This window comes from Anastrepha obliqua, chromosome 1 (assembly GCF_027943255.1).
Source record: "Anastrepha obliqua isolate idAnaObli1 chromosome 1, idAnaObli1_1.0, whole genome shotgun sequence".
Lineage (NCBI taxonomy): Eukaryota > Metazoa > Arthropoda > Insecta > Diptera > Tephritidae > Anastrepha > Anastrepha obliqua.
Window position 1 is genome coordinate 74853083 of NC_072892.1, and position 21684 is coordinate 74874766.

Below are 21684 nucleotides of genomic sequence, written 5' to 3' on the forward strand. Positions count from 1 at the left end.
GAAAATAGTAAAAATTTAGTTGAGGTGAAAGATGTGTGGTGTTTCTAATTTTTGTGTGGGGAAAAGTCAGTGAGGTGTCTATAAACTCGGTGTGCTAAATTCCCTTACTTCAAATCTCAATTGTACTAAAAAAGCTCACAGTAACATTTGCACCTTCTCATTGCATTAACATTCTCTGGTCGTAGTGTCCGCGTTACTGAAATTTTTAATCATAAATATATAAAGTTGTGTTTTTGCAATTATACATGCCCTTTTAATACCTTCACAATTGGTCTTGTATAACTTATAACCTGAGGTTTTCAAGCCGCAGATTTCGCCATTCCATACCCAGGGTTCCTGGATGAGGACTAGCAAGGCAGGCTTTCTTACAGTGGAGTAGATTTATCTGTAGAATATGCATCAGCTCTTAGCGTTATGTCTGCATCTTATTTATTTTCGCATAAAAATTCTCTTTCGGAATACTTTCGCTGTTGTGCTCAATACTTACTCTCCCGTTCGAAGTACAACCTCCCTAAACCCATTTCTGAGCCTGAAGAGGCGTATTCACACATTGGTTCTGTTTCGCTCATGGACTCTAATTCGCTCATGGGTTCTGTGTTATCCTTAGTGGTGAGGAATCCTATTGCCTCCGTATCGGTTGTGTAAATATGTAGTTTTATTATTACAGGACCGTATTTCAATTGCCCTTCGCATTTCTCTAACGGTTCAATCGAGTTTTCGGTCAGGAGTAGGAGAGCCTGCATAGTAGCGCGCTTTTGCTCTTTCGATTCTTCTGCGCTGTTCTTATCACTTAACGCTTTAACGTATCTCCACTCCTGCGTTAGGTTGTCGGCATTGCAGACCCGAATGAGTTTCATTATATCTTCCGATCTCTCATCATCGCACGCTATTATTTTTATCTGCCCTTGGTGCCAGCCTAAACCCTAGCACGCAGGCGGGGGGCCGGGGTTCTCCAGTATAATCTTCAGTGCCACTTTCGTTAGCTCGGCCTCAACCCATTTCCATTGGGCCTTGGGGATCATTCCTTCGAGATGGTTTTCATCCAGGACTCCTATTATTGTGCGGTCTTTTGCAACCTCCGCAAAGAATTAGCGTCACGCCAATGGTTTTGTCCCTTTTTGCGTTTGGCTTATTTCCCTCCAAGAACTGTTGTCGTTTTGGAATAGATTGTGCTGGTTTGAAATCGGAGTAGAAGTCAGGAATGATTGCTTTCTCTGTTTCAATCGCTTCCTTCAACTCCTGTGTGAGGTCGTTACCTTTAGGCTGGGTTTCGTACACACTCCTTAGGAGTCTTGCAGCGTTTCTGCGATCCTGGTAGCTGGCTTTCGCTGGACCTACCAAAGCGGCCATCCTTCGGTACTGGAGCTAGCAGTAGCTGTGCTTCCGTTCGGGACCGTTTTGGGGGGTTGAATTACAGTTGACTGCCGGTCTAGTGCACTTTTACTTGTGCTTGGACCTGTGCCCAGTACTGTTGTTTGTATAGTTACTGGACTGCCTTCCGCTACGGCTGTCACTTGTTTGGAATGACTTATTAAGCCGATATTTGCTTTTTTCCTTGAGTCCGGTGCGACCGTTGCTCGTATTGGGGAACTGGTTGTTTCTGTCGGTCTGTTAGGAGGAGGACCGATCTCTTTTTTTATTGTTATATTTGCTATTTGAATTTAACATTTTTGGACCTACGAGTGTCGAAGGGTAAGGCTAGTTATTACGGAGGGCGTCAGGTATCCGAAAGCTCCGTTCGAGACTAGGTTATTTACAAAAAGACCCCCAAACCTGACAGATTCTCGCATGGCGTGTGTGTGTATAATTTGGTTTGATACGAGTTTGGTACTTTCTATTGCTTTCACCTATGTTGAAAATAATTCAGAAGGTGTGGCCAAGATCAGACCATTAACCTACTCTCAGCGGATTTGAAAGAATCAGCTGATTGGCTGACGTCACCGAAGTTTACGTTTACGAAAAAACTAAAATTGTGTTGATAATATACGAAAACAAACCAACAGAGTCTCCACTCATGTTCCTGCGTTGCCATCTTAACAACAACTGAAGTCGAAGTTGGCCAAACCTCCTAATCTATCATTATTGGCTCTTACCTAGTCCCCGCCTTCACAAATAAAGTAACTCCCCTTCCTTTTGTTTATACTATTCTCGGAGACTAACGTCACAACGAATTCGGAAGGCACAAACTCTTATTCTATTATACCATATATAGTAAAAACAAAGAATTTCACAGGTGGAATTTTAATGTATAAATTAAAATCTATTTAATTTTTGTTATTAACTTTATATAAATCGCATTTTCTATAAACAGCTAAAGCGTACCTTGTAAATTTAATCTATTCAAATTTTCATTTGAACACGCCCATATAGGTATGTATGTTTCACCAGGCATCCGATGAAGTACTGTGGCGATCATATATCAACTATATATTCACTTACATGATAATGTCCCGTATCAACAATGCTTTAACTCTTTATACTGACCATGCTGCCAACAATATATTAGGATTCGTCTTACAAATTTCAAATTGAAAAATTTCCAATCGTTTGAATTTCCAGATTATCTTCACTTGGCCCACTGTGGAATTCCTCTAAAAAGGATGTAATTGTGGATTTAGGAATTATAAGCAGATTACGGGAATGATTTCATATCCACTTTCTCGTATGCGATGCAGAACTTCATCAATTATTTTAAGGCCATTCCATTGTACTCAGTATACCTTCGCCTCAGGACTATCAACTGTCCCTTCAGATCTCTCGGCATTGGAAGAATCTTTACACTCTATAGCAAAAGTTCGCCGAGATAGTACATCAGCTTTTCCAAACGAATTTTTTCCCGCGTCCGTATACGTTAATATAGGCTTTGCGCATATTTCTTGATCTTGGCTCATCTTTTCTGCCTTTGCTTCCTCTGTGTTTGTCTTAATGCCGTCGGTGGTCACCCTATGCTCGAGATACGTGAATTCTATTTTAAACAAGACGCAATTCTTCAGATTCAATCGTATTCCCGCGGAGGCAATGCGCTTCCCAGTTTTTCAGATGGTCGATTAAGCTTTTACTTATACTTATGGTGATATCTAGATAAACCAAACACGCTTTCCAGTGGAGTTTCCTCAACACATGCTCCATAAGACGCGCAAAGCTTGATGCTGACAACGGATGGCGAATCAGAACTCGCCAAAACAAGCGGGCTGCATCTAGAAATTACGAGGTATCGGATTTTAAATAAATAAAATAAAAGAAAACAACGTAGAAACTCATGAAATTTATTTTTAAAAACAATCCCTTTGAAATGTTCTCCGAAACTGCGCTGTACTTCGGCCATCGGTATATACACGAATTTTCAATAACTCACTTATGGACTTCGGTCCTCAAATAAAAGTCCAAAGTTGTGATATCACACGATGTTGGTGGCCAATTCACTGGTCCGAGGCGAGAGATAAATTGTTCTGTCATAGTATGTGGTTCTCCAATTGATAAAAAATGTACAAAAACATACATATGTACGAGTATAAAGACCATTCACAACATCGAAAAAAAGCAGGCTGAAAGTATACCTCTTCTACTTTGTAACGATTTTAAATTTAGTAATGCACACCTTGCTTGTATGAAGGAATCGGAATAGTGAAGGTTAAAAATCTGAGTACAAAACGAAAAAATTTATTTTGCATGTGTGGCACTGATGATATGGGTTCCAAATAAAGATGACGTAGTCTTAGTGACTGGAAAGTGAAATCCAAAATTAGATCAATTTCAGCATCTATGTCTAGTTATTAAAAGATAACTATGTCCTTTTTATTACAAATTTTTGTGTTATCGAACGCAACTTGTGTACTATGTATATATTCAAATTGATTAAACATATTTAGTAAAGCATATGAAAGAATTCTGAGCTGGTCTACCTATTTGTGGCGTGCGTCTTGATGTTGCTCTCATCGGAAGGTATCTTGGAGTGATACTTGACTCCAAACTCCATTTGAAGCTACACATTGAAAATCAGGTAAAGAAGGCCAGTATAGCCTTCTACTCCTGCAAATCTATGTTCGGTAAAAAATGGGGACTCAAGCCACAGGTCGTGCTGTGGATGTACAACACAGTGGTTTTGCCAATTTTAACGTACGGTTTGGTGGGAAGTTCATCGGAAGGGCTATAATATCACTAAACTGGGGAGGGTGCAAAGGACTGCATGCATTGGCATCACCTGATCATGTAAAACTTGCCCCAGCGCTGCCCTGAATGTCCTTTTGTACTTACTTCCCATCGACTTTTTCGTGATTTCCATCGGAGCTCAAAGTGCAATCAGGTTAAAGGAGATTGGTCTCTGGAGACAATCCCTCAAGGGACATGGAAGCATTTTTGGGCAGTTAACACCGTATTTCTGCGAACTTCGAACAGATGATCTCTCTATCCGCAAACTAGAGTTTGAAGGTCGTGCTAGAGCAATCTTTCCTAATAGGCAGGATTGAATCGAGGGGAAAATCTACACCGAAGCTTGCACCTCTGTCTTCACTGACGGTTTCAAGGTGGAATTGGGAGTCGGAGCAGGGGTTTTCTCTAAATCAGCCAATTTATCTATCTCCTTTAAAACGCCGAGCACTACTAGTGTTTTTCAAGCAGAAGTCTTTGCGATCTTGCAGGCATGCAAAATGCTTAAGGAACGTGGGAGCGAGGGAGATATTAACACTTTCTCCGATAGTTAAGCCGCGATTAAAATTAGTAACCTCCTGTAAAGAGGAGATCAAATCACTTGAGCTTGAGCTTGTCAGGAAGGGGACTGGACTGGCCTCAGAGACCTGTTATCCGGTCTTCGTCATCCCGTTGACAGTTGTTAAAGGGGAACTCCACAAATTATTTCTCAGGAAAGCGCAGAAAAGATGGAGCTCCATTTCTTCATGTGCTATTTCGAAAACTCTTTGACCCCAATACGATATACGAAGAACTCCGAAAGTTCTTTGGACTCCTCGCCATTAAATTTCCAAACTTGTAGCTGTGTTTACCGGTCACTGGACGATCGGCACACACGCGGAAAAGCTAGGATTACCATTTAACCCCCATTGCAGAAGCTGTGTGAGGACCTTTCAGAGAAGGAGACCGTTGAGCATTTTCTCTGTAAATGTCCGGGTTTGGCAGCTAGATGACTAAGGTCACTGGGAGCTCCTTGCTTCGACAGCTTGGGGCAGTGCCCCAACCTAAATCCAATCAATCTTCTCCATTATATCAATAGCTCTGGTTGGCTGTAGATATCTGCCTGTTGGAGGTCTCATAATGGTATCAAAACGGCGCTTTAGTGCTACTTGAGGAGTGCCAGGTGCACTTCAACCATTTCACCTACCTACCTACCTTGATGTTGTTTCACAGATGGAGGGACCAACAGTTTTAAGCCAACTTCGAACGGCAGATATTTTTTTATGAGGAGCTTTTTCATGGCAGAAATACATTCGGAAGTTTGCCATTGCCTGCCGAGGGGCGACCGCTATTAGAAAAAACTTTTTCATATAAGTACTTCACGGAGACTCGAGCCTACGTACTCCGATTTTCGAATGGTAGTCACCCACAAAGCTATTCGGCTACGGCGGGCCAAAACATTATACACTTATTCCATACGCTTATTATATGAATGCATTTATTATATTATTAACACATTTGAAAAAAATTCGCCTCAAAAACAATAAATACAGGTAAATACTTGAAATTGTACTTTTCGGGAAAAGTTCAGAGCTTTGCACGTTGCAATTGATATGCTGGGTATATCAATAAAAGACCACCAGTAATATAAGTAAGTTGCGAACCAAAGCACCAAAATGCTATAAATATCAAAGAAAGATTAAAATTTAATTACATACAAAAATTAAAAAAAAACATATACTCACATACGCAACCTACAAAAGGTCCAATGGCTCGCGCTAAAGCACCTAGTGAACGAAAAATACCTAGAACCGAACCTTTCTGGTCGTCGTTACCATAGCGCGAAACTAATGTAGTTAGGCATGTAACAGCAAAGGCAGTGGCTGAAGGACGCAAAAAAGTTTCGTAAGTATATAAGCACATATAAAAAAGGTCCTTTTGACAAACTTACAAATTGCAAACAGCAGCATGCCCGCATACAGCAAACGTCCATCTTTGGCTAGACCAACCAGCACAAATGACGGCACAATAAGATATAAACTAAATACGGCACATGGTTTGGTCGCTTGTGGTGGCAGACGACGCACAACTCCGCCCTGCAGGAGGGCCATAACTATACCTGCATTGTAAAAAAATTATAATGTTGATAAAACGGTAGGGAAATGGAATTTAATGAAATATTTTTAAATATATAGTAATTTTTACCCGTCGTAAGAAACATTTTCGCTTGCTCCATGGAATTGTAGCCGAATTTATGAAACATGAGGAATGTAACAGTAAACTCCAAACCGGAATACAAAAATAAATATAAGAAGTAAATTAGTCCAATTTTTCGAAGTGCATCTATATCCGTTTTTGATACTTTCCTAATTGCCGAGAAGCTGTTAATGGAATACAAAAATTACTATCGTAAAATCATTTTTGTTTCAAAATTACAAATTATATATCATATTAAAATAAAACTCTTCAAGCTCAACTTACGAGTTGGAAAGTTATTGCAACGAAAATCTTAAAATTGTCATACTCATAAAAACGAGCACGAGATTCAGTGCTATAAACTTTATATGTATACATACATGCATACATAAAGGGTGTTTTTTTTTAGAGGTTAGGTTTTCAAGATGAAATAAAACGTATATAATTTAATGTTATGGCCAAGAAGTTAGCTTTATTATAAAGATAAGGGTTTGCCATTATGTTTTAAAAATGATTTCGGCCAAGTGGCCGCCGCGGCTGGCTCGAATAAATTCCAGCCGAGAGGCCAAATTTTCGACCAGTTTTTGCAGCAATTGGGGCCGTATGTCAGCAATAACGCGCCGAATATTCTCTTCCAAGACGTCAATCGTCTCGGGCTTATCTGCGTAAACAAGCGACTTCACATAGCCCCACAAGAAATAGTCCAGCGGTGTTATATCGCACGATCTTGGAGGCCACGCCACAGGTCCACGGCGCGAGATAATGCGCTCACCAAAAGTTTCCTTCAATAAATCGATTGTTGCGTTGGCTGTATGACATGTAGCGCCGTCTTGTTGGAACCAACGGTCGTCCACATCAACATCGTCCAATTCAGGCACGAAAAAGTCATTAATCATGGCTCTATAGCGCTCTCCATTGACTGTAACATTATGGCCGGCTTCATTTTTAAAGAAATATGGACCAATGATTCCCTCTGTCCATAGAGCATACCAAACAGTGACTTTTTGAGGATGTAACGGCGTCTCAGCAATGGCTTGTGGATTATGTTCACTCCAAATGCGACAATTTTGCTTATTGACATACCCATTCAACCAAAAGTGAGCTTCATCGCTGAACAAAATTTTCTTGTGATGCGTCATGCGAACCGAACCATTATTTTCGTAATAAATTTGCACGATTCGCAAACGTTGTTCAGGTGTAAGTCTATTCCTTATGAAATGGCAAACCAAACTGAGCATAAATCAAGTGACAGCTGTCAAAAAGACCATCTACGAAAAAAGTAGTGCCAACTTGAAAACCTAACCTCTAAAAAAAACACCCTTTATATAGTGGACACACAACATTTAAGGAGATATAAAAATAAAAAAATGTCTACGTTCGGCTGGACATACCACATATACTTGAACATACATACATACATATATACTCGTTGCATATTTTTAGTGAAATTTCTTGTGATAATCTAAAGTTAAGTCTAAATTTACAAAATATTGAACTGTTTCATTACAGTTTACGTTGCCGCATTTCATAAAATTTCATATCATAAACAGTTTGTCAATCAAGTGTTTTGACATCTATTAATCGAGCAAAATTCAGATTTGTTCAAGATAAAATTTTTTTTTTCATGGCTTTTTTTCAATCTTTAGTTTTACTTGACTGATATAAATAATTCATAAGCCAACAGCAGAAAATACAGTTATTCCGTTTGAAAAGAACACAAAAATTAAAATTAAAAACAATATACACTTAAACACAACTGCCAAGAAAGTTTTTTACATTTCCAGTAAATAGCTTTAAGTTATATGTGTAAAATGAAATGCCAGTAAGTATTTTCTAAAGGGTCCTTCAAAGGACGCGCCTAGATGTTTTTTTTAAATAAAACATGTAAAATTTATATTAGATGGAGCCCCATTTCTTCATGTGCTATTTCGAAAACCCTTTGGCCCCAATACGATATACGAAGAACTCCGAAAGTTCTTTGGACTCCTCGCCATTAAATTTCCAAACTCGTAGCTGTGTCTACCGGTCACACACAGGGAAAAGCTAGGGTTACCATTTAACCCCCATTGCAGAAGCTGTGGGGACCTTTCAGAGAAGGAGACCGTTGAGCATTTTCTCTGTAAATGTCCGGGTTTGGCAGCTAGAAGACTAAGGTCACTGGGAGCTCCTTGCTTCGACAGCTTGGGGCAGTGCCCCAATCTAAATCCAACCAATCTTCTCCATTATATCAACAGCTCTGGTTGGCTGTAGATATCTGCCTGTTAGAAGCCTCATAATGGTATCAAAACGGCGCTTTAGTGCTACTTGAGGAGTTCCAGGTGCACTTCAACCATTTTACCTACCTACCTACCTACCTTGATGTTGTTTCACAAATGGAGGGACCTACAGTTTTAAGTCGACTTCGAACGGCAGATATTTTTTTATGAGGAACTTTTTCATGGCAGAAATACACTCGGAAGTTTGCCATTGCCTGCCGATGGGCGACCGTTATTAGAAAAAACTTTTTCATATAAGTGCTTCACGGAGACTCGAACCTACGTACTCCGATTTTCGAATGGTAGTTACCCACAAAGCTATTCGGCTACTTCAGGCCAAAACATTATACACTTATTCCATACGCTTATTATATGAATGCATTTATTATATTAACACATTTGAAAAAAATTAAACATGTAAAATTTAGATTCTTCCAGGTTCCACTATTTTTACTCAAAATTCGGCTCATTTAAATGCCCACCACGAGCAAGTCTACAAGTAAAATCCAGTTCAGTTTTTGGTCTACCAGCCCTTTTTCTATCCCCAACAGAATCAGTTTCTTGAAATTTTTTAACCAACCTTTGAGTTTTCGATTCATTCGAAAGATTACTTGTACCAAAAATATCACGAATTTTACAATATTTTGTTGGGAAAGATCGACCAATTTCATAATTGGTTTCAATACTGACTAACTAATAAGTTGTAGTTTGCTTCTCATAGAATTATGCAATTTTTGAAGAATATAGTGAAGTGTTTTGTGTCGTCCTTCTTAAATAACCTTTTAACTCGATTTTGGCCGTGTTTAACAAAGCCCACCAGTCGTTTCATTCTCGTGCTAGCAGGTGCCAGTCCTTCACCTGATCTTTCCTTCCTCTTTCTCTGTTACCACCAACTGGTACCACATCGAATACTTTCAGAGCCAGAACGTCTGTATCCATTCGAACATGATCCAGCCACCGACGCCGCTGGATATTTATTCGCTGAGATATGTCTATGTCGTCAAGAATCTCATACTCCTCATTGTTCTATAGGATATTGTCATCGTCCAAGCTTCTGCGCCATACGTTAGGACGGGCTTCATGAGAGCCTTATCGAGTGATAGTCCAATACTTTACTGCAATTAAAAAGAAACCACATTCTGTCCATATGAGCCTTATGTTTTGAATTGTTGTCCAGATAGATTTTAAACTGAGACAATTTGTCAACAATGGAGAGCCTGCGAGTGTATTTCTGGCATGAAAAAGCTCCTCATAAAAACACATTTTCCGTTTGGAGGCGGCTTATATTAAAAATTATAATATAGGTACCTCCATTTGTGGAACAACATCAAAACGCTCGCCACAAATAGGAGGAGGGGCTCGGCTCTAAACCATTAGGTCTTATTAAAAGTAAAGTGAAAAATTGTCAAAGCTTGATAGATCTTGATTCTACAAATGAATAATTTCTAAATATTTTGGCACCTCGAGCCACGAAAACTAACATAAATTTATCTTGCCCTGCACCAAATGATCTAAAATTTAGTTTTTGTGTGTTGATCAGTCCGACGTCCTTGAATGTTTCCTCTCTATCAAATCAAATACCGCTGGGAAAGCTGTGTTTCTAAAATCTGTTTTGCCAATTCTACTTCCATATATTACTCATTGCTTTATCATGAAACCAAAAACGTCCGTTTTCCCAAAATGTTGAAAAGCGCTAAAATTTTACCGATTCCTAAGGCCGACGGTGAACTCAAACTCTATCTTTCAAAGGTATTCGAGTTAGTAATGGAGAAACAGTTAAGTGCTTTCCTTTTTAAGAACTCCATTTTAAGCAAACGGCAATCTCAAAGGCATTCGATTCAGTTAAGGACAGTATCTTATTTGGGCTTTCGCCTACTTCTATACCGTTGACTGCCTCTTCTCTACAAAAGAGGTCACAAGCTGTCAGTACTGGACCACTGGCATCATCTGTTTTAAAGTTACATAGGAGAGGTCTGCAAGAATATATTCTTGAACATTAAAGTGGTGCACAAGTCGACATATATGTGCTTTCAAGTCATTTGCTAAATTCACACAACAATGCAGTGTTTTGTTCTCAACTAACAGTAACAGGCAATAGCAGTTAGAGAGAAAACCAAATCATGCTTTTGCATGACTTGTTTCTCTCTCAGCATTGTCACTACACACATATTTCGGCAAGATAGCAAGAAAAGCAATGACACTGAAAGGCAATGAAAAACAATTCAATTCAAACAAGTGAATTGTGTCAAATGTGGATTATTTGCTTACATGAATTCCTGATATTTTAAAATCAAATAGGCAGTTAATGTTTGGTATGATGGTTTTGTAGAATAAAAATTAAATTCTGATTAATATTTGAATGTAACTTACACTTTGCCTGCAAATATTCTTCTGCGCAGTTTATTGGATTTTAAATTTACTAAAAGCTGTCTTATTTCATAACTTCAATAGCTTTAAAAATTATTCATCGAAAGTTGACCGTTATTTGTTAATATTCTCCCCTTAATACGCAAAAGTGCGCGGGGAACGAAGAAATGTGTATGTTTGCAATTTTCATACATCTCGAAGGTGTGCTAATACACACTACGTACATACATACATATGACACCAATTCACACATTGTACTTGATGTCTTTCGGCAAAGCTTGTATGAGAATGTTTTTCTACCATTGCCATGCAAGCATATATGTAAGCAGCGTCGTGCAATTCGTGTACTGTCGATAGAGCCGAAGTAGTATTGCTTGTTGAAGACAGTTTTTCTTCGTTGCTGTTCAAGTTGTGTGCCTACATTGCTTTTTGTCATCACAAACAGTGTCACATGCAATGTGTGACTTGTTGCTTTGTAATAAGCAAGTCATTTGTGCACCACTTTATTGGACATCAACGACCTACCAACAATCTTTTCAGATGATGTCCAAATTTACTGATATTGCAAGCTCAATGATATAAATGTTCATTAAATCAACCAAAATTGATGCCGCATTAACAAATGAGCATCTGACAATGCACTAACTCTTAACCCTAAAAAGTTTCAAGTGCTTTTTATTTCTAGAAATACACTCACACTTCCAACTTAACGGCATTGCTATCATTGCTATCAATTATATGAATAAATATGCATATGACTAAAAATCTCGGAATCACTTTAAACCAAAGAATAACTGGGGATAATCACGTAAATTTAACGTAGGTCGAACGCTTCTCGCGTGAGTTCTTCACGTAAAATGGTACATAATGGCATCAAATGTATTAGTACAGACAAAAATTTGTTTAAAAAGTGAAAGTTCGAAACGCCTGCGCGAAAGACAGCAATTCAGCAGAACGAGGCATAAACAAAGTAAGAATGACCTCTTTTATATCCCCTCGAACGGTAACGCTAGAAATAAATGAGGAATATAGCCTGAATATATCAAGCGGGCGGGCCCACTAAACACGATCTTACGTGCGTTCCCACCCAATCGCCACGCACACCTTCCCGTGGTACTTCCTGTTTAAAATGAACGAGGCTCTGACGACCGAGCATATGCGGTATAACCTAAAAACAACGAGGGAAAATGTCCTTGCCCCCCATGACAACCTGAAGGCAAAGCCGATAACTCGGGGATCAGGCTCGGATACCCTACCCATCTAAAACCATACAGATCAACGACACCAATACAAACAAGGAAAATAGCAAGCTCGACGGATTGATGACGGCCCTCAGCATGAAAAAAGGATCACGAAATGTTACATGGAAAGTTCGGACACGGCTGGAACCATCTAAGCTAACGCAATTATGCAAAAAAATTGAACGCTATCATCTGCTAGTGCTTGGGCAGTGTGAGTTTTGTTGGGTCGACTCTGGCGAAATCACAACAGTGACTGGTCAAAAGTTTTCCACCTCTCCACCGAGCTGCGAAGGGTGCACGGTGTGGGCTTCTTGCTCTCCAAGTCTGCTTCGGCAGTTATAATAGACTAGAAAGTGCATTCTAACAGGATTATAACATTAATATTGTGCACGAGGGTAAGAAAGGTAACAATAATTCAATGCTACGCTCCTACGGACGCGACACACATCGAATCTAAGGAAGCTTTCTTTAGCAGTCTTACAAATGTATTAAGCAAGGTTAATAAAGGGCGACTGAGTGAATGGCTTGGTAATAAAATTATACACATATATACAATTTCTTACTACAGCGTAATTGGCAAAATATAAGCAAAACACCATATTTAATGTTATAATTAATGCTTTCGCAATTTAATACCTAGCACCTCATCAATTTAATTTAAAAATCACAATATTACCAAGCCATTCACTGAATGTCTACAAACAAGCAACTTATCATCGTTTTGTTTGTATCAATGCGCATTCATTAAAGGTGGTGCCACTAGACCAACACCAATGTTTTGTACCTTTGGTTAGCAAAGCAAAGTATTGGCAAAGAAGAAAACCAATAATAAATTCGCCATGTTTCATTCTGGGCTCGCAGCCACATGGACGCAGCGAAAGAAAAGAAACCGATACTACCTTTATTTGATTCGCCATTATTTGTATATATGCAGCACTTACGTCATCCGGTTGACAAAATGTCGAAAAATAAAGTAGCGGTTTTCGGAACTTGTCACCTTTTGTATTCTATACTCCGTGATCTTAACGCAAATGATTGAACGTTGTATAGAACGCAAAGACGTGGCCAACATCAAGCCGTTGCTTGACTTTTAACGAATTTGAAGGAATCGGCTGATTTGCTAAAGTAACCGGGGTCCGGTAATAGACAGGGCTACGACAGAGATCGACAAAAACAGAGATTGCTGATATACGATAAAGTTAACGCAGCCAATGCTCATGTTACTTCGTTACTCTGAACGGCATATATGGTCTGAACGACTGAAGGAAAAGGGTAAGTGTGAAATGAGAGGGCGCAATTCTGCTGATAAATCCCCCGTTATGTAACATCCAAAGTTATTCCCAAAATCTTGCTTCCAATGGGAAAACCTTAGATTCTATCACCCTTGTATGATTAAACTCTTTGTAAATAAACAAATTTAGTTTTTGTGCAACCTGCTCTATCGTGCCCCTGCACCGACCTGAAATTTGCAGTTTACTTATACATATAGTCCAAACGACAAAATGTAAAATTTAACAACGAGAAACTTTACTACATAAAGTATATTTGTGTCATTTTTTTTTTTTGTTTTAGAACAACACAAACCTATATCTCTTCTACTTTCTGCATTTTCTGCTCTTTGCGAGAGTATATGCTATTGATTTGGATCAATGGCTGGTGGTGGCTCATTTTAAACACGAGCACAATAATATAAGTAAGCAAAGTTAAGGTAATTAACAAATTTTGCCAATGCTAATTATAGAAAGCAATTAACAAAACTACGTACGAGAATGGGAAAAACGTGTCTGAAACACTGGATTAAATTCTGTCCAATGTCTTTTAACGACTGATAAATATACGTTCTTTATTTTTCACAATCATACTCACTTGAATATTGAGCGAATATCTAGCAGCTGTGTGGCGTATGATATCGCTGAAGAAATCTCTTTTACTCGCTTTTCCTAGTAAGAGATCAAAAATTGTAGTATTGGATTTTCCTTAATAATATTATTACTTACTTTTGGCAACGTCTCTGTCAGGGCAAATGCAATGATACTTAAGTCACAAATAGCCATTGCAAAAGCACATAATGAGGGTGCCACATACCACGATTCTCCTGAATTATTTAATGAACCCGCAAATAGTGCACCAATTAAAGGACCAGCTATGAAGCCCACCGAAAAAGCGACACCAACTAAGGCCATACCGAATGACCGTGTTTTTACGCTGGAAACATCAGTGATGATAGACATGCATAGCGATATGTTACCTTTGCTGATACCGCCAACAAATCGGGCCAACACGAATAGCGTGAAATTGCTGGAAAATGCCCACAGCAGGTGCGATAGTGCAATTCCTGTCTATTAAATGCACGAAAATATTAACAAGTTGGTGAAAAAATATAATAGGTCTTTTAAATGGTTGATAATAATACAATTTAAATCGAATTGGGGTTTATTACAATATTAAAACTCTTATTTCCGCTTAGCTAAGAATAATAAAACTTTCTTAATGGCAGTTGAATAGCAAATTTCGAGATTCATTTAATGTTTTGGGTAATTATTTAGAAGAGCGGCCCTTCAGAAAATCAATGTTTTTGTAAAATTTTTTCAATGATATCAATAAAATGTATTGTAAAAGAGTGTTTAAGATCGGGGGAACTATACTTTTATGTAGGATTTACTGTTAATATGAATATCAAATCCGGCGGGCGACACAACAAGAATTACCGCTTGAACATTATATAAGTGTTTTGAAATGTTGTCCAACTCCGGCTACGCAATCCACAGTATTTTTGCGTAGAACTCCTTTTTGCGTGGGCGGCCTTCGGCAGCGCTTCAAAAAAATAACCCTCATCAGTCCAACTCCGGCTACGCAATCCACAGTATTTTTGCGTAGAACTGCTTTTTGCGTGGGCGGCCTTCGGCCGCGCTTCAAAAAAATAACCCTCATCAGTCCAACTCCGGCTACGCAATCCACAGTATTTTTGCGTAGAACTCCTTTTCGCGTGGGCGGCCTTCGGCCGCGCTTCAAAAAAATAACCCTCATCAGTCCAACTCCGGCTACGCAATCCACAGTATTTTTGCGTAGAACTCCTTTTCGCGTGGGCGGCCTTCGGCCGCGCTTCAAAAAAATAACCCTCATCAGTCCAACTCCGGCTACGCAATCCACAATATTTTTGCGTAGAACTCCTTAAACACTCTTTTACAATACATTTTATTGATATCATTGAAAAAATTTTACAAAAATATTGATTTTCTGAAGGGCCGCCGGATTTGATATTCATATTAACAGTAAATCCTACATAAAAGTATAGTTCCCCCGATCTTAAACACTCTTTTACAATACATTTTATTGATATCATTGAAAAAATTTTACAAAAATATTGATTTTCTGAAGGGCCGCTCTTCTAAATAATTACCATGTTTTGTCAAAAGTCAACAGAAATGTTTTGGAATTGCATATTTGAATTACTCACCGTACAAATTAGCATTAACGGCTTCCGACCATAGTAATCCGACAGACCGCCCACTACCGGACTCGCTACAAATTGCAAAAAACTGAACATGGAGCCCAAGAACCCACCGAATAACACCGAACTGTAGCGTTCAGGTGCGCCAACCAATTGCTGGAACCAATGTATTTGCTGCGTCAGCAAATTAAACAATCCAGAGCTATCATTCTGGCGGTAATGCTCAAGCAATAAAGGCATGAGTGGCAGGATCATGGTAAAAGCGAGTAAATCAAATATCAGTGATATAAATACAACGGTCACCATAGAGTTCGCATCATTTTTGCTACCATCGTTTTTTTGTACTTCCTTCATCCGCTTATATTGGCTTTCGCTGTTGACTTCGCCTCCATCATTGTTATTTATGATTTTGTCGCCATTACGGCTTTTCCTTATAGTGAGTTCAGACATGTGAATGGAGAATAGAAACACCCTAAAACAAAATCTTAAAAATTAATTATAAATACGCTTTGGATTCTATTGGTATGCTTCAGTACTTTAAATGCTCTATTTGCCAAATATCACAGCGCTGAACCGGATTGACCAACCGACTTTACAATTACATATAAAGTGAAAGTTGCTTTAGACATAGTGTATACCGAGGGACAAATTCAAAAGCTACCGAATACTACAGTAATATATGTATGTAGCAAACGCATCAAACAACAAACGCAACTACAAATATAAACAAAAAGATTAAACTTTTAAGGGGTCCCGGTGGTATAGAATTTTCAAAAAATCGATTTTTTTTTTGATATTTCGAAAGCATAGGCTTTTAAGAATATACTGTAAATTTTTTGTGCTGGGATTCGCAATATTGCACATTGGGCAATTTTTGGCAAACTATAATGTCTTAATTAATGAAACTTGGTAGAGATGTTAGGGAGGTGTTAAGGAACAATCTTTATAACTCCCAATTATTCGGAAATAATAGTTTCGTAATTATTTGCCTTCAAAGTGCTATTGTGAATTTTACTATAGTTTGACACATTGCACTATATATATATTTTTTTACACTCCACTAAATATACACTCACACGCGTGATTTTACTTGTTTTTATACTTGTATACGAATTATTTTCATTAAAAGCCAAATCTATTCAAATGAATTTGTTCATATAATCACTTTTCAATTTTGAACGCGAATAATACGTTAACATATGCATTAATCACCTATAAATCCACCAAATTAATCTACCCGTTCACATATGGTAGATTACCTGCAAAATTGACAATCAGCTGTCAATACTGCTTTGAGAAACCGCTTTTCTTCATAGAAACTATTTTGGTGGAATATTTCGGTGTATTTGGTATCTTTAATTCTTATTAACGATATGAAGAAAATACAAGGAGAAGGAGCATCTAATTTAAATGCGCAATTAATTGGCTGCTAATAATAAACAGAAGGAGGAAATCCGTATGCGACGTTTACTGAGGTTGCAAAAAATTATGGCAGTAATACGTATACGGAATTCGATATTACATTTTATAGTAAGTAATAACACGACAAAACGTTTATGGGCACACGTTTTTTTCTGTAAAATGAATCTGTAATTAATAATATTTAACAAAATTTTTATTAGAATTATGTTTACAGACCTGTTTTCTTTGCCGGCGACCATTTCATTTAGTTCTTATTTTCATGTTTCTCCTCACATTCGTAATAATAATCATCGTTAACACAGAAAACACAGGGTTGTATGTCAAAAAGTATCGTTATTATCTGGGATTATTTTATAATCTCAGATTTTGTGAGAGAAAATTTGTATGGGAAATTGCACTTCGGTTTGTAAAACTGGCCGAAGCAATACAATAAACTTATAAACCATAATTTTTGGTTTTTAATTACTTTATAATTTTTTGCGATATTAAATATCATTGTTTTTAAGCTTCGATGAGGTAAATAGGTGCATAACATAATCCAGACAATCGCACTGTTTTTATTTTACATTTCCTCCTGCAATGCTGTTTTTGTATGTTTATATTTTCAAAAATGTTTCTCAATTTTATATACAGCAAAAAATACTGCAGATTTACAATTAACCCTCCACTGAACATCTCTGCATATGAACTTCCTTTTTATTTCAGGTGTATGGCAACACCAACTTTTCGCTAAATTACACAACTTTACCATTAAATTACTTAAAAACTATATTTCTCCGGAGGGTGCGGTTTTGAGTTTTAAGATGGGGATGCAGAGAAATTATTTGTTTGTAAATATTCACTGAAACATTGAATATAAACAAAAAACTTCGCGAACCGACTGACAACAATTAACGAGCAAACGAGATACTTAAACCAATGTATTGTTACGATAATATTAAAATAAATCTCTTACGATAACTCTGTGAGCTCGATCACTGGATTGTTAAATAAAAACAAAAATTAATGGCAACACTTTATTTCGAACACTTCTAAATGTTAAAGTTATTCTTAAAAAAGAATCACTCTATACTTTCCATTTCTTTGCTCACAAGTTTAATTTATAACCGAATGCCCCTTGCACATGCACCCCGGCTTGTATGCATGTGCTTAATATTTATCGTCAAATCTAGATCTGGCAGCTCGTACCTTCGGCGAGTTCTGTTGTAGCAGCAACTTACTAGTCACCTGTCGTCTTCATCTAACTCATATAGCAGTATACCCAGAAAAAGTTTAATGCCTTGTCATGCGCTGTCGCCATCAAGATTATTCATGTTTTTGTTTTGGCTTCATGTTCGCTATTGTTGCCAGGCGTTTCCCAAAACTTCGCTATTGTAACACTGATCTGATTGTCCCGATTAAACACCAAATCTATCGATCCAATCTTTCCAGATGTACTACTTTGACTTTTCCCAGTCCAGTTTTGCATTGCTGTAGACGATACGCCACATCATTCAATCTTTTAATCACCTTGTATATGCTGGCCTTTCCAGAGCATCGTAAGGAAAATAAGCAGCTGCAATCACAAACTTCGACCATCCGCGTCTACCTCTGTAACACACCTCAGCCGCTACTAGGTCTTGGCAACGGAATTGCTCAAGACTCGTCACAGTGAGATGGAATGATACTATAAGACCGGTCCTAAGTCTACTCGAACTCATGTCATATAATAACGTGGCCCCTTTCAACGCGCTTAAGCCACAGAGGCGGCCTCTAAAGATCCAGGACTCTTGCACCGATGTTATGTGGGGTAATGTGTGCAGCTGGGTAAGCCTTCTACTTAGTAGTGCAGTAGCTGCTTTGGAATGCTGCAAGTTAATCTGCGTCACCATCAACGCACGGTAGCTACAGGAACCTTTCGAGCCAATCACTTGGGAAAGACGTGAAAACTGGCCGTCCCAAAGAAGAGACTCTGACGGTTCCCGTACCGTGAGCCCATGACATCAACACTGGCCTCATCCACTCGCACCACAAGAGCAGCCCCTTCCTTTCCTTCCCGGTTTTTGCTCTTGGTGTACGAGAGGACTCGCCAAAGCCTCGTGCTGATGTCTGGATTCTGGGCACGTAGACAGGATAGGACATTCGCCGTAGAGAGGTCTGGATCCGGAATCCACCAGATGACCTTCCTGAGGGGTACACTCTCTTCACTGTAGACTGCGAAGCGAGTGGTCCCCATGGGGAGCACGTTATTGACCACGGGCCTGATCCACTCGAAGTTGGCCAGAGACGCGGACATCACCCTTCTGGTGCCGTCTTTTGTCTCATTGCCCTTCGCGTTGGATTCAGGACCGGAGGTAATAACCTGACGCATCAGTCGACTTTTGCAGTATTTGATTTCTGCATCCGTCAGCTGATGGTCAGGCCCCGGTTTACCAATCCCAGCCACCGGTCGTGGGCCAGCAGTCTTCTCACTTTAGGATGGCTTGGCCGCACCCTTGGAATTGCTTGGGCGAAGGTCCAGCTCCCCATCCTCCACTGACAAGAATTTCGCCGGGCAGACAGCTGTGCTGGACTTGTTGTCGAGACGCCGATAGGGACGTGGCTCAGCAGAACCTTTTCCCACCACATTGACTGGCGCCAAGACCGCGCTCGTACCTTGGGGGGTCGTGGCTCGGCCATTGGCGGCAGCTTCAGGGCAGGGAGGTATATTGTTTTCAGCCACCGTCCGTCTCCGCTTACCTCGAGAGCAAGACAGCTTGGGAGCGAACGTGCCCACCGAGGATTCAGTAGCTTCCGTGGGTGTCACTTCCGCTGACCGAGGTCTTTTGGAAGACACAGACGCAGAAGGGCCAGCAGAGCCACATGAGGGTTTCTGCCGCATGAGTCTTGCCCCCCGCTTTCTTCTCTCCCTCCTTGCCACGCTCTTCGATTCCCCGGCTTCTTTGGGAGGTCGTGCAGCCACCGAAGAGACCTCACAACTCAGGCCCTCCGAAACAGGGAAACTTTTTTCAGACTCTGAAGGAGAGGAGATTGCGATAGCAACCCCGTCTCCTCTAGGATGCGCTCTCGCTCGTAGAGCTGAAAGACTTGGGTAATGGTTGGGGCCTCCAGAATCCATGTTCCTCTCGCCGAAGCGGGTGGATTGCCACTTGTGTGGATTCCACCTGTAGTAATTGATCCATTGTTGTCCATTACCTTTTCGGTTGTTTTGTTTGGGACTCCTCCCTAGCCAGTTTGGGTCGCGGATGGCACCCTGATTCTATGCCAACTTTGATTCATCACACGAGTGTTGAACCCACCCCATCAGGGAAGGCCACTCGTGTGATGTCAGGGCTTCCCTATCTACCAACTGGGACGCGCCCGATGAGAGATCAGGCAACTCCACACGGGAGACTAGTCTTCTAAATATCACCTATATGCATCCAGCCAGCGTATTGTGTGAAAGGCTGAAACTATCAACAACCATTAACACCACCCTTTCGTCGACTTCAAAGCGGCATTCAACAGTACATATAGGAGTTACCTATATGCGCTAGGTCTGAATTTGGTGTCTCCGCAAAACTAATACGGCTATGCAAGATGACCTTGCTCAACACCAGCAGCGCCGTCAGAATTGGGAAGGACCTCTCCGAGCCGTTTGATACCAAACGAGGTTTCAGACAGGTTGACTCGCTGTCGTGTGACTTTTTTAACCTGATGTTGGAAAGGACCGTACGAGCCGCAGAACTTAATTGCTCAGGAACAATATTTTATAAGATTTGGCGTATGACGATGGTATTGACATCATCGGCCTTAATAACGGCGTTGTTAGTTCTGCCGTTTCCAAGCTGGATAAATATGCAAAGCGAATGGGTCTGGTGGTGAACGTGGACAAAACGAAGTACCTCCTGTCGTCAAGCAAACAGTCGGCGCACTCGCGTATCGGCACCCACGTCATTGATAACAGTTATGATTTCGAGCTTTTAAAGGACTTCGTCTACCTAGGAACCAGCATTAACACCAATAACATGTCAGCCTTGAAATTCAACGTAGAATCTCTCTTGCCAACAAGTGCTAGCCTGGACTAAGTAGGCAAATTAGTAGTATAGTCCTCTCTCGACGATTAAAATGAACACTCTACAAGGCTCTCATCATGCCCGTCTTAACGTATGGCGCAGAAACGTGGACGATGACAATATCCGGATGAAGCGACGCTTGGAGTGTTTGAGTGAGAGATTCCCTTTTTTCTTAATTTCTTCCCATCTAAAGCATTTAAAAGAAATGAAATGTAAAAGAAAAAATTATTTTCAGTATTTACTTTAAAAGTTATTCACGAAAAACAAAAAAAAGGCACTGACAAAAGTGTACACACGAACTTAGAAAATAAGAATTATCTAGGAAAACTGATTAAATTTGTGGAAATTAATTTTTTTGGGCCCACCACCAGCATCGATGACTGCTTGTAAACTTCTGGGCATTCAAGCTGCTGTTGTTGTTCTCTGCAACTTACTGTATACTCATGCGCGCACTTGACGCACTTCAGCTGCGGTTGTCGAGCATTAAGCAGACATACTATATTTACATACATACATATATTGATGCATACATATGTAGGGAGACGCGACCATTCGACATGACAAAAATTCAAGATTTACCAAAATTGGCAAAT

The 21684-nt window shown here is 39.6% G+C and overlaps 1 protein-coding gene across 2 annotated transcripts; it reads right to left on the reverse strand.

The window, feature by feature from the left end:
• Positions 1-5601: 5601 nt before the first annotated feature.
• On the reverse strand, positions 5602-16527 carry LOC129252945 (major facilitator superfamily domain-containing protein 10). 2 transcript variants are annotated; one of them, XM_054891138.1, is made up of 8 exons: positions 16172-16527; positions 15642-16119; positions 14182-14523; positions 14051-14124; positions 6331-6506; positions 6077-6244; positions 5871-6008; positions 5602-5804 (listed from the first exon to the last, which is right to left on the reverse strand). In XM_054891138.1, exons 2-8 carry the CDS (start codon positions 16083-16085, stop codon positions 5713-5715), a joined length of 1434 nt encoding a protein of 477 aa, XP_054747113.1. In that variant the 5' UTR covers positions 16086-16119; positions 16172-16527; the 3' UTR covers positions 5602-5712. The 2 variants fall into 2 exon arrangements, with proteins under 2 accessions (XP_054747113.1, XP_054747114.1); XM_054891139.1 differs by having other exon boundaries at positions 15642-16107; positions 16172-16513.
• Between the last annotated feature and the right edge of the window lie 5157 nt (positions 16528-21684).

Excerpts from the sequence above, each read along its gene's own strand:
- LOC129252945 (XM_054891138.1), bottom strand. The coding sequence starts at position 16,085 with ATGTCTGAACTCACTATAAGGAAAAGCCGTAATGGCGACAAAATCATA. Across the intron at positions 6,507-14,050 it reads GATATTCGCTCAATATTCAA|CTTCTCGGCAATTAGGAAAG; the intron begins GTGAGTATGATT and ends TTCCATTAACAG. Across the intron at positions 5,805-5,870 it reads ACCTTTTGTAGGTTGCGTAT|CATTTTGGTGCTTTGGTTCG; the intron begins GTGAGTATATGT and ends TGATATTTATAG.